Raw genomic sequence first — 14,139 nt, 5'->3', positions numbered from 1 at the left:
TTTTAGATTGTGTTTGCTATAGTTAAGGTACTATATAAAACAACACAATCACTTAATGGGGCACATAGCTTGAATGGTAGACACTTGTGAAACACAAGTCTAATGTCCCTTGGAATGCTATTCATAATGAGAGGCACTATATAAATCAAAGAGACTAACAGACAGAATTTATACCACAGATTTAATATGCAAGTCACTTCACTTGGTATACTTGTCAATGTCAACACAAGGAACACGTGGAATAATCCTACTTCGCCTATTAAAAAGCCTCCTTTTTTATTTATTGTGTTCGCTATTAAATGGTGACATATAAAACTTAAGAGGACAGTAGTTCAGTCAGCACCACTGACTCACTTTGTGAACAAGTGATTCATTTCCATACTCGCAGTGGAGAAATATGAAACAAATTGCACCCAGGCAGGGTGCCAGTACACTATAAGAAACACTGCCTCAACGTAAAGAGGCTAAAACAAAGGCAGAGTGACCACAACCATTATAGAAATCAATGTAAAACTGTAATTTTTAGGAAAAAATAAAAAATGATTAAACAAAGAGTGCAGTGAAGTATGAGGTTTATTTCTAGACATAAATTAGCTTCTGGGTGGCATGGTGATGTAGTACTTGGTACTGCTGTACTCTTCCCTCACAGATTAACCAACCTAGCATTGAATTCCTGGTCAATGCCTGTGTGGATTTTGCACATTCTCTGCAAATCTGTGGGTTTTACGTCAGATTCTCTGCTTTTCTTCCTGAATCCCAAACATGGTCTTGATAGGCTGTATGTCAACTAGAAACTGCCTATGGTAAGTGAAAGAGTTTGAGTGGGTTTCTGCCTCGTTCCTGTTGTTGCCGGGATAAGCTCTGGACCATTTGACCCATAAGCACTTCTAAGAATTTTATTATGCGTTACATAGCTTTAGTTTCTCCAAAATGCTGTCTTGAAAGTTGCTGCCCTTACCTGTGTCTAGTCCAGTTTGATGGGTTTAGTTGTAGAAGTTCTGCTGGAGTGAAACAGAGCCATTTCCTTGCATAAGTGAGTTAATTGACTGTGTGGGCCCCTGTGGCCAGAAGGGGGCTCCCAACCTACACTGGGAAGAATGATGGGAGCCCCAATGCACTGCACACTGATTTGGGCTCCAGAAAGACTAGGAACAGCCCAGAGGTGAAAATAACTTTGGTTTTGTTAAGCCAAGTCCATTTCATGTGTTGAATTGAATTATTATTTGGTTAGTTATGCTAATGTTGTAACTATGCCATTTTACCAGATTTAGGCCATGATTTCTGTCTGCCCTGAGTATTGGAGGACACAGACCAGTTCAAAAAAAAAAAAAAAAGAAAGAAATGAAGCAAGAAAAGAATATGCCACATTCATCTATGAAAGACAATGCTTTAACTGTTACCATCAGTTCAGCTGTAAAGGCAAATATCCTTGATTAAAATATATACACACATTAGTAATGACAGTAATCAGGTGACTTGTGACAAGTAGACTATTGAGTGATAATGACTATCAAAAGCACCGCCTTGATCGTGTCGTCCTCAGTCTCTGCACTGCAGCAGAACGTCTTTATTTGATAAAGCCCTTTAATGTTGTCTTTATTTTGTAAAACGCCTTTTGGCCACATGCAGGGTCACAAGGCACTTTACAGAGCAAACAACAGCGCCATCAGTGGCCAGTTACCCTCCTTTCGCCCACTACTCATTAAAGCTCTTCCAGCTTGCGTCTACTGCTTTTATTGTTTAACCCACAATGAATTTTGGCCGTATGAAATTCAGATCTCATTTTAAAGGAGCCCACCAGTCATTAGCCACTAGATTTGTTTTTCTCATTTTGCCTCAAAGCCCCTCATTTAACCGTTAGCAAATTGGCTCCCCCCCAGCCAAAACAACAAGGATACCTTTGAACTACTTCTTCTTTAGTTATCCGCCATAAGGCAGGTCTTTTTATCGCCAGATCCTCCACTGCGCTCTGTCTTCTGCGCTTCTTTTCATTTCTTTGTGTGATTTACCATCTTTCAAGTAATATACAGTACACGTCTTGCCTTGGTCTTCCTCTTGATTTCATTCCCTACAGTTTACCCTTCAAAGGTGGAAACCTGGAAATTCTGAAATTACTAAACCTGATTAATTAGAAGTAAGCAAACATGGAAATGGGAAATGCTTCTGTAAATTAAAGATTAACACATAAACAGAAAACCTTGCTGGTCCTCGTCCGGTGGATTTTGCTTAAATGTCCCAGGTGTTAATTCTCATTATGATAATTTTCTGTGAAGCCAGACTGTCACTTGCGATCTGAGCTGACTGTAAAAAAGCTCTTCGAAGAAGGCCAATTATTCAAGAACGTCTTTTAAATTGAGGTGAAGACTGCTGGATGTGCATGAAATGGCCCTCGCTGGCAGCCTGGTGCTCTCTCGCTTGCCCTTCGGTGCATTTTAGTATTCATTTCCATCTCGTTGCTCGCTCAGTTTTCTTCCCATATAAAGTTTATAATCGTGATTGATGGACCAAACAGTAGCTGTTAAGAGTTTGCTTTGAGCAATCATAAAAGGTGAGCTCCTGCTTTTTATTTAGAATCACCTGTTGGGGGCATGGAGGACCAATCTGAGGAGTATTCAATGCAGCATAGAATGTATTTGATAGCGTGGTGAGCGCAGATCTATGGTAGGGACATATGGATGGAAATGAATTGCTGCAGGAGAGTTGCTGTTTGTCACTCTGTTTAGCTAATTAGATTTCATAGCTCTGTCAGTCCATTGTCTGAGTCTGCTTTTTACTTTTATTTTTGGGACCTACCATCCATCAGACTTTGTAAGGCCTTCTCCCACTGTGCACTTCTTTACTCTTCCACTTATCAAAGATACATTGGCAGAGGCACCATGCAGAATGTCAGTTAATATACTAAATATACTTCTGTATATCTGTACCGTATGGATGTTGTGTATTTTGCCTGCATAGTTCAGTGTCTTATAATTTGTGGTTATTGTTTAGCCCTCTGTCTGTCTGGCTATCTGTCTATTATTTCCTTTAACATAGCTGTGTGTGTAACTGTTATATACAATGTCTATAAAAAGAGTTTACCCCTTGAAAGCTGTCAGCTTTTATTGTTACACAATGTTGACTCACAGTGGATTTAGCGTGGCTTTTCAACAGAAAAAGACTCTTTAATGTCAAAGTGAAAACGCATCTACGTAAAGTGGTATGAACTAATTACTTATATGAAACACACAGTAATTGACTGCATAAGTATTCACCCCCTTCAAGTCAATATTTAGGCGGTAGCAGCCACGACAGCCTTCAGACTGTGTGCTCAGGTCTCTCTCTTTCTCCCCTGCCATTTGTCCTCTTCTTCTTTGCAAACATTCTCAAGCTCTGTCAGGTGTTCTGGGGATCCTGAGTGAACAGCATTTTCCAAGTCCAGCCACCAATAATCAGTTATATTGAGGTTTGGACTCCGACTCGGCCTCTCCAGGACATTCACATTGTTTTTTTTGAAGACATTCCTGTGTAGCTTTGGCTTCATACTCGGGCGTGTTGTCTTCTCCCAAGGTGGAGACTTCTTTCAGACTGCATCAGGTTGTCCTCCAGGATTTCCCCGTGTTTTGTGCATTCGTTTTCCCCTCCCATACCTTCCTGGGCCTGCTGCTAAGAGAAGCCACCACCATGCTTCATGATGTGGATGGTATGTTTGCGATAATGTGCAGCGTTCAAACATGGTTGTAGTCTGATGGACAGAAATTTCCATTTTAGTCTCATTAGACTATAGAATCTTCTTCCAACTGACTTCAGAATGCCCATGTGCCTTCTGCAAGATGTCCTGTGCGTTTTATTTATTTATTTATTATTTGTTTATTCCGTCTTTTTACTCTTTGCCCTTTTCCCATAAAGCTGTGGCAGGTGAAGCATCCAGGCTCCGATGTTGTTTACAGAGTGAGCAAGTGTAGTTTGAGACTCCTTCACAGTTCTCAGAGGTGTCTCCTTTGTTGTCATCAGTTTTAGTGGAAGGTCTGCTCTAGGCAGATTTACAGCCCCTCCATACTCCATACTGCCATACTCTTTTGTTCATTTCTTAATGATTGATTTAACTGGTTATTCAGGGACTTGGGGATTTTTCTTGTCTCCATCCTTCATTGTGTAGGTCTGGTTGCCAGAAGTTAGACTGTCCAGATACAGTCGATTTGAAACACCAGAGAGGTGACTTCCACTGAACTAATCAAGTGACTTGTAAAACCAGTTGGCTCCACCAGTGATGGACATCATTTCAAGCTGAGACAGGGAGGCCCCCAAGGGTCTGTTTCGAATTGCCAGACACATAGTTAAGACTGTTGCCTGCTTACAACCACGTGATTCAGCTACCCCTCCTCCTTGGTTCAGTTGCTCATTATCGGATAATCTGTCAGATATTGTTTAATTTGAAGTTGTTCCCTTTATAATCTGAACTATTACAAAGCACCTTAGCAAAAAATAAACAACTTTGTGCACAAGAAACATTCATGTTTAATTTTGATCAAAGAACCAAACAATTTCTGGTAACACTTCCTATACTCTTGTTAATGTGCCTAGAGGTTCTTGCAATTGTTTGTGTGCAGGCATGCTGTCCTGGTGCAAAATGCACTTTTGTGTGCACTGCTGCCCAGGAGTTTTTTTTTTTTTTTTGCTTTACTGTACATGCTTCAGCAGTTCAGTGTTACGTTACTGATTAACAGTCTGCTCACGAGGAACAAACTCTGTATTACTAAGTCCTTTTAATGTTGAAAAACTCCATCATCATTGTGTTGATGTTCAACATGATCCTGACGTGCTTTTTTTGGCTTGGACACTCATGCGCACGATTAGAGAATCTGCACTCAATCAAACCAGCATGATGCCACTCAGTGGATCGGTTAACAAGACTGTGTAGGCATATGAAACCTAGCGACGGCGTTGATGAATACAGCCCATTCCTATTCTTTTGACCAATTTCAGGAACTTATGGGTCCCCCCTCATCTATTAAACTTAACAGGATGTTGCAGGTGCCAATGCAGTTGGCACAGAGACCATTAAGAAACTGGAGATGTAAACTCCATATTAATAACCTTTCATTAGTCTCCAAGGACATTCTCATCTTCCACTCTTTAATTCTACCAACCTTCATACTCCATCAAATGCAAGACAAGATTTAAGACTTTCTGGGTCACTGCTGTGCTCACGCGTACTCGTTCAGGGGCAGAATGATGTGAATAGCATAGGTTTGGGATATGGGTACAAATCTTAGGGGTGCGGAAAACACTTTCAACTTGCATACAGTGACCCATTCAAAACTTTTATAGCATCTTCTTCATTAAACAATAGTAAATTTTGAAAATACTAAGAATAGAACATCACATTTTTATTTCTATTTGTGGCAGATTGTGTTTTACTTTAATTAGGGCTGCATGGTGGCACAGTAGTTAGCACTGCTGCCTTATGGATCCAGCATCCTTAGCTTGATTCCCATTTGCAGCTGCTGTCTGTTTTGCCAGTTCTCCATCCAGGGCAGGTTCTTGCAGTTATCCTTATGCTTTCAGGATAGGCTGCTTTTCCCATAATCTTAAATGAGGTTTAATAGGTTAGAGATTTATTTTCTTTCTCTCTTTCCTCCTTTCTTTGCATTTATGTAAAGTAAGTTAGTTGTTTTAGCATTTTTCTTACCTATCTAAGACATTATGATTTTGTGCCAAAAACTGTTTTTAAACTCTGCACGACTTAGTGCAGAAAAAGGGGAATAGGAAGATCCCAGCAGACACCAAGAGAGCCTGCAGATGGAACAACTCTGGGAAAGCATGTCCTGTGTTTTCAGTTGGATTTACTCCTAATTTACAAGCCGCGTAGCCACACTGGACCAACAGGTAATGCTACAACCTCCCAGCCAGTTGGCATCTTTTCATTTCTCCTTTGGGGTGCCTCTGGTGTGGAGTTTGCATGTTCTCTACAACTTGTATGCAGTCCTTCCCAGTGTGACGACGTTACTTTAACCCATAGTGAGTGGGTGTGCTTACTGGAATGAACTGGTGTCCAAATTTTGTTTGTATTGCACTTCTGGATGTTGCTAAAAGCTCAAATGGAGATTCAGAGACTTGGATTGATTGGTTGCATGGGTTTTAGAAATTGATTAACTTCCATGGCCTTTGCACCAGAGTAGGAAGATGTGGAGTTATGAAGTGGACAGGAAATCCTTTTTGATTGTCATACTGCATAATTGAGTGTGTAATAGTCAAGACCTGAATGAAGTGGTGCTGTGAATGTTTGGTCCTTCATGTGCTGGCCACCACCACGCCTCTTCCATTGTCCCGTATGCTCAATTTCATTGCAAGAAATAATAGTCTGATAACTAGACAAATATGGGGATACAGTTTCATCTCTAAGTAGCCATTACACCCCCCACAAACCCCCACCAAATTGCCTAATCTGCCTACTTATCCTAATGTGCCACAAACAACCCCAACAAGTAATGTGCGAAAATCTCTTTGAAACAGGCTGCCAGCACATCTAGCTGCTGGTGACTCTTTGATCTTCCATTCCCTTAAATCAGATGGAAATACTTCACCCTGCCGTCATCCCCATTTATGTTTGGAGAATTTCCATTACCATGACAACCCCGACTGCCTACATTTGCTAGCGGAAAACAGCGAGTTGTAAGAGGGACCATCTTCAGTCTAAACAAGAAGTACTGAGCTCATAAATGAGCAGATGGATTGTCTGTCCTGAGCTGGCTCCGGGGAATCGATGTGGTTGCAGACAAGGGCCTGGTCTGTCTTCTGAGCCCCCTCTTTCCATTGCTGGGCTTGCACAGGTTACAGTGTCACATGTCAGTGGCATGAAGTACAAGATGGGACCCTAGTTCTTTACAAATTACATACGCTACATTTAAATTGTCTGCTTTTGAAAAATTTTGAAACATGAAATCTAGTGTGGTTGATTAAGGAAGGTACCACAGAAAAATGTCGGGGTGTCAACCCAGTCGTTTACATTTAATTCCAGCAAGAAACGAAACCGTAAAGTAATGAAAATGGGCCGCTAAGTGTGCCAGTACAAGAAAGTCGTCAGGTTTGATTAAGTTTAGAAAGACATCTGTCCTGTGGTGTATTCAGTACAAAAGTGACCGTCACCCTGCGGCAGCTGCAGGATTTATAGTTGGGGACGGCGTCAGTTGCACTCACTTGGGAGTCTGGGAACAAAAGAGGAGCTTAGCATCAGTGCCCCTCTCGACTCGGAGTGGTTGTACGTAACCTGGAGAGTGACCCACAGATGCGGTAATTAATGCTGAACTCGGGTCTCTGGAGCTAAGAAATGGCAGCCCACATTACTGTACCACCATAATTGACTTTTTTATTTCTTTCTTTTTTTGTATACTTTTATATAGTGTCATATACTTCTTTTCTAATCACTTTTATTGGCATAACAAAGCTGCCTCCTGTTTTTTTTTTTTTTGCCTCCACTTAGATTAATTACCAAGACACAGGTTATGTCAAAGCAGGTGTGTTTGTTTTAACAATAAATCTGTAGTAAACGGACATAATGTCAAATAAAAAGGTACTGGATTAAATCTGGTTTTATGGGGGCCAACTTTATGTTGTCAACGGCTCAGACATTCTTCTGCTTTGCCACCTTGCACTGTAGTCAGCCACACAGAGACACTATCTAATAAAGATAAATGGAAGGCACTATAATGATGATAGATCTTGATCTTGGGAGGGAAATTCACTTTGTCTTGCAGCTTCACACAACATAGTCATTGTGCAGGACAGTAAAAAAAAAAGAAAATTGTAAGACCTAGAAGTGTTCACACTCGGCAGTAACTACAAGATCATTATAGAAAGAAGATTTTGTATGCTAGTTTGCATGTTAGATTTCTAGGGACAGGCATGATGGGAGAAGATATTAGAAAGACTGATGGCAGTTGATGGCAACAGTTCCTGCTAGCCCAGTGGTTCTGAAACTGTGTCCTGTGAGCCTTTGCCAGGTGGTCCATGGGCTGACCTACTCATCTTTCCTAGAAGAACTTTCTTACAGATAAGGCCGTGTGAAGCTGCTGTAAGACTCTGACCACTGAGTGCTGTGTCTGATTTTCTTGCAGTCAATAACATTTTTTTTTCTTCTTCTGTGTTACTCCTTCCTGTTCCAATCCTGTACTCCAACAAAACCTGATGGCTCATAGAGTAACAATACAAGAGTTAGCCAGCAATTTCCAAAAGAGGCAGAGGAGTAGGACAAGTCTGACAGTTTGTGTTGAGTTTTTTCTGGTCTTTCTGTCTCTGCACCGATAGAACAGGCACTTAAATTAAGGAGGTGCTTATCGATAAACAGCCCTGTTCAAGCCTACTAACACACAAGTTGAGTTTTTGTAGAAGTTCTTCTTCCATGCACCTTGGGTTACTTTTCACATAAGTATATGCAGAAACAAAGAATGTAATTATTTTATGGTAATGCCTGGCTGTTAGCCATTGGTGGTCCTCCATACCTTTGACTTTGTCAAAAAGACGGTCCGTTTTAACTCTGATAACCACTGTCCTAAAATATCCTGGCAACATCAGGTTCAGTGCCATCATTAGATACCCAAACATACACACAGAGGCCAGTTTACAATTGACTGTTAACCCAACATGCACATCTTTAGTGATGCAGGAGGTAGACTGGAGAACCCCGTGAAAGACATGGGGAGAACATGCAGCTTCCATGCCGACAGACGAGACAGAGTTTAACCCCATGATGCTCACTGGGCTGCCGTGTTCTCTGTGTCTCATAACTGTACTGAGCATGGGAGAGGTGCTATAGAAGTAAAATGTACTCTTATAATAACAGGCAGGTAATTGAGTAGCCATTGTGGTTTAGTTGTTAAAGGCTTTGGATTTTAGACTTCAGACTTGGAGCTTGTTAGTTCAAATCCTGCTACTGACAGTGTGTGACCATGAGTAGGTTGCTTCGCCTGCCTGTGCTGCAATTGGACAAATAAAAGAAATGGAGCCAATTGTTTCTCAAATGTAAATTGCCTTGGATGAGGGCCTCGGCCAAATAAGTAAATAATAAACTCGGACAGGGGCACCTTTTCAAAGTATGTCTTGTAATGTACTTGAACACATCATCAGCGATGTTTCTGGGCGCATGAGCTGTTTGATGACAATGTTTCACACTCTTGCCCAAGTCGAGCTGTAATACAAGTTAGAGATCTAATAAGCTGCTGCATCTGTGGATGTGAAGAGATCAAATATGAGCTGTGCTACCTTTTGAGTCCATCTTCAATATCTGAACTTTTCTGACATTTTCTAGTAGGTTTGCAATCAGTTTGTGCAAACAAAAAAAAAAGATAGGTATATGCCATCCTGAAATGTCTGAAAGTTTATATAATTGTATTTCTTCTGTGAATGGAATAAATCTGTATGTTTTCATCTGCCGTTTGGAGAAATCTCCTATGACCTGGTCTCCTCTTCAGGGCTGTTCATACCTCATTGTCTGTAGCTGCTGGGTTAGGCAACCCTGATTTGGACAAATGAATATTAAATAGTGTGGGATGGAGTTTGAGTGAAGCTTTATATACACACACCACGCACACTACAAGTCTTATTATTATGGGGTGGTGTTCTATGCAATGCCACTTTCTGGATTGTGCAGTAGAGCAACATGTGGACCATCATATAATCTAGGATTGTATCGAGATGCCAGCGCTAATAATTGCTCTTTCCTGTGTTATTTCTTCTAGTACTGATTTTGATATTTATTATATAATATCCCTCTACATTTTGTTAATATGCACAATGCAACAAGTTTTAATATTTTTGGCCTTAGTTAAATAGTTTGGTTTTCGGAACAAATGAAATGAACATATACTGTTAAGACTTTAATGTGTTTCTTAGAGGTTTTAAATGGAAACATTGCATACTGCAGCCAATGGATATCAGTGTAATGGATTTTGCTTTGAGGCTGCTGTGATTTAAGGCTCTAACTTTCTCAAATAAAAGCTTGAGCTGACCGAAAGCAGTAGACTGCAGTGCACACTCCTATGTTTTTCTCCTTAAGCTTTAAGGTAGTTGGTGTACTTGAAGAAGAAGAAGAAGAAGACGACGATGATGATGTAAAGTCATATTATTGTTAAACCTGCATTAGGGCAATTAATATTAAATGTTAATGCTGCTATTTGTTTTCCTTTGCATTTATGGTGGAAAATGACCACACAAGTGACAGAGTGGTCAGGGAGTCTTGTTTGTGTAGCATTTTAGAAGTTGTCATGACTCCATTATCAACCGATCCCGTGACAAGTTATTTTGCATCTTTAATAAATCTTTAAAATAACATGCCCACTTATGTTCTAAAATTCCCTGCCAAAATGGCCTGTCCATGGGGTATGTTGTCTATTTTATTCATATTCTTCTTGTTTAGAGAATTATGTAAATCCATCCATTTCCTGAATTCACTTAATCCAGCTCATAGTTGCAGGGAGCCGGATCTACCCCAGCAACAATATCAGGAAGGTGGGAGGAAACAACCCGACTCCATGAACTTCTGGGGCTCCTTTATACCTACGGCAATACGCCTTTATAATGCCTCGCTGTGACTCGGACTGCTCTTTTTATCTCTAGCCAAGTCAGAAGCTTTCTTTCTTTTTAGTATCTCCGGTTGATTTTTGTTTGTTATAACATTTATTTATTTGTTTAATTTTTTTTTTTTTTTTTGAATTTCTTTAGAAAGCCTAATATCACCCCAGGAAAAAATAAATTGTCTGTCTGTCTATCATTATATAGTGCCTTTCATATCTATCTATCTCTCTATCATATAGTGCCTTTCACATCTGTCTCTCTATCTGTCTGTCTATGAATGTTCTGTTTGAAAGTTGATATTTACAGGAGGAGGATATTTACATTTTGAAAGGCGTGCACATTGTTCCTACACATGTTGTAGTGCTTTTTTTTTTTTTTTTTTTTTTTTTCAGAACAAACATAGTTGCTGTGCCCCTCATGGTTTTTACCTCTCTAGGGAAGACAGACTCCATATAGTGAGCTTAAGGGATAGCTGTGACTCAGATATGAAATACCATTTCCCTCTTCCTCCAAAAGTGCCCGGGTAGTGTGATTAATCTCTTCCAGTTTAAATTACTACAGAAATGGAGGGGGATCACTGAAGGATATTACAAACATTTATCTTTAAACAGAAAATCAATGTTGACCACATGCAGCTGAAAATTTCCCCATCTTATCTCAACAGCAAACACCACCATTTATACCAGAGCTAATCGAAATGGGAAGCCTACGTGACTCATCGGATCTTATGAAAGGATACTCGGTGTGAGGCACCCTGCAAGACAAGCGTGCTGCTGCTGAAGTTAACTGAAACTTGGACAAAAAATATTATAGTTTAGCATTCGCTTGTCTCTCTTTCTCTCTTAGTATCAGCATTTCTTTAGACTTCCTTGAACAGAGTATTTCAAACTATTTTGCTTTCTGATTAGGAAAAGTATCGAAGTGAAATTAAGATTAATCTCTGCTGCTTCACGATACAGATGATTGCTTTCTGAGATGGGACCTCCAAAGTCAAAGAGTTGATTTTAGAAGGATGGGGAGGAATTGAGAAGGCACTGCAGGAAATCCTTCTACACACATAAAATGTGAAGCATGCAGGGCAGGTTGAAATCTGCATCACATAGTGCCTCCCATAAGGTTAAGAGGAACAAAGCTTTAAATGTACCACTGAGGGGAAGTTACAGTTCATACTGCAGTTTTTGAGGAGGACTGTTGGAAAGTTTGTGCTGATTCAGTTTTGAAAGTTTTCTGAAGTCATAGTTTATTCTTTTGTTCTTGTGAGATTTATAAGAATTGGGATCCCAGAGGGATAGAGTGCCTCAGAATAATCACCTGTGTCTTGATCAAGATGGGCTTCTCGACATGCTTTCCAGCTTAACCGCTCTCAGTCAGCGCTTTTGTGCATTTGGTGCTCCGCTTTCTGTTCTTTTTGAATGTGATACAAGCACAACGAACATTCTTAAGACATTTGCACTTAGCATATTTTACATTGCATTTATGTGTTACATTTTTTATTTTATTGCTGCATTAATTAATGATGTGATTATCATCACTTCTCCTACTGCCACCTACCTTGTATTTATCTGTCTGTCTGTTTATATAGCTATTATATAGTGCATTTCAGGTCTCTCTATCTATTACATATTGCCTTTCACATCTGTCTGTCTGTCTGTCTGTGCAGTATATAGTGCCTTTCACATTTGTCTGTCTAGTATATAGTGCCTTTCACATCTATCTGTCGAATGATTATTTATTTTTGTCATATCTCTTCAGGTCATTATGGGAAGGACAGCTTTCGGAGTGGAGGTGGAGGGCCCGATCTACATAACTTCATTTCCTCTGGATTTGTGACGTTGGGACGTGGGCAGGTGAAAGGTACTGTTGAAGCTTTTCTTCTTATTCACATCAGGGAGTGTCTGATTCGTGCTCTAGAATGTATAGAGGTCACAATCCAAGATTGCATGGTACCACATTAGAGCCAAAAAGTTTTCCTGAAGTGCTTCTGAAGTTTACCATGAGTCCCTGCATTGTCTGCACATAGTCTCCGTGTCATGTCGGGATGGCTTGGATGTGAGATGTGGTGTGGTGCCTCAGATGGCACTTTCATATGTTACGTTTGGATGGTCTGAATTTTGTGATTGGACAGCAGCCTGTTTGAGAGGGGTGAGATTCTGGTCCTTTTATTGTTAGTTGACATGTTCTGTGATTTTTATATAGGTGAGCTGTGGCTGGAGAGGTTGTGGCTTTCTGAATGTGCCTTTGTTATCCCTCTGAAATATATCCGTTTAAATGCTATGATAGGAAGTGAAGCTATAGTTAATACTTAGACAATATTTGCATTACCAGTCCCTCATCTACACCATGTGTATATTCAGTAACTTGTTCCTTGCTGTGTCCTACCTACTCTTCTTCTTTTTTCTAATAAAATTTTTTTTATATATGTGTATATATATATATATATATATATATATATATATATATATATATATATATATATATATATATATATATATATATATATATACTAAGACCATGTTCAGGTACTTAAATACCCTCATAATTCAAGCTACTCGAAATGAGGGATTTAATTGAAGTCACAATTTTTTGAGAGATTTTCACCTGTTTAACATTTCTAATTATGTATCAGAAGAGGATGGGTCTTGGGCAAGTGATCAGCAGTGTGTTGTGATCTGCCTTGGCTCTGTTTGAAAATGTGCTGCAGATAGCAAACTGCATGCCTCCCCTTTCTGCAAAGTGATTAATGTTTAGCGATTTAAGAGAAGTACTAGGATCATCAAAACAGGAGCTTAAGTGTAAATTGTAATAACAGTGACATTCATACGGAAATGTGGCTGGGGATAGTGTTACAAAATTCAACAAAGTCAGTCCACTGGAAACTCGGTTGTTTCATGTGGACGGACAGGCCGGCAGACACATGGCGATTGCAGTAGGTGCTTATTGCAGTATATGCAAACACATCTAATAAAAGTGAAAGCAGAATGTGTCAACCTCACAGTCACAATTAGAACAATTTTAATAAGAACAGGCCATTCAGCCCAGCTAATTCACCTTGATTCTCAAATATAACATCAAGTTGAGATTTGAAGGTCCTTAAAGGTGAGCTAAACTAAATTCATTTTCAGGCAAGACTATTCTCTCCCAAATACAGTAGCTGATTTAAGTCACAGCTAAACTGACCAAACAAAGACCCAGCAGAGATGAACATTACAGGCCTTGCTAAAGCTTTATTCCTTCATGTGCTTTTGTTTTTTAATTATCCTCAAGTCAATCAAATGGACTGCTTTTTAAGATTATGAATAACAATGTGAGTAAAATTGTCAATTTTCGATATCTTCTTCTATATGCATTTTCTTCAGAGTGTAATTGAATATATTGGAGTAGTTTTTCTGCATTTTGGTCACGAAAATGATATTCAAACCCACATGGATTAGAAACCCTGGTGCCAAGGTTTGTTGTCACCCTTAATAAATTCATTCCCAGTGTGCCCCTTTGTGGGATTCTGTGGTTTTGTCAAGTTGTGATTTTGTAAAAACGTGCATTCCTGCAAGAGTCTGGTGTGTGGTGACATTGCGGATGTGCAGATGCAGGTAA

General features: G+C 39.8%; 1 protein-coding gene across 1 annotated transcript in view; it reads left to right on the top strand.

Moving 5' to 3' along the window:
- The window catches only part of LOC114664410 (protein shisa-6), a 202,627-nt gene that overhangs the window by 52,570 nt on the left and 135,918 nt on the right, over nt 1-14,139 (top strand). Inside the window, 1 exon segment of the mRNA XM_051936223.1 lies at nt 12,301-12,402. Coding sequence (XP_051792183.1) covers nt 12,301-12,402 — 102 coding nt within the window.

Source organism: Erpetoichthys calabaricus, chromosome 14 (genome assembly GCF_900747795.2).
Source record: "Erpetoichthys calabaricus chromosome 14, fErpCal1.3, whole genome shotgun sequence".
NCBI lineage: Eukaryota > Metazoa > Chordata > Cladistia > Polypteriformes > Polypteridae > Erpetoichthys > Erpetoichthys calabaricus.
Note: the sequence above shows the minus strand (reverse complement) of the source record. Positions and strands in the feature narration are given on the sequence as shown.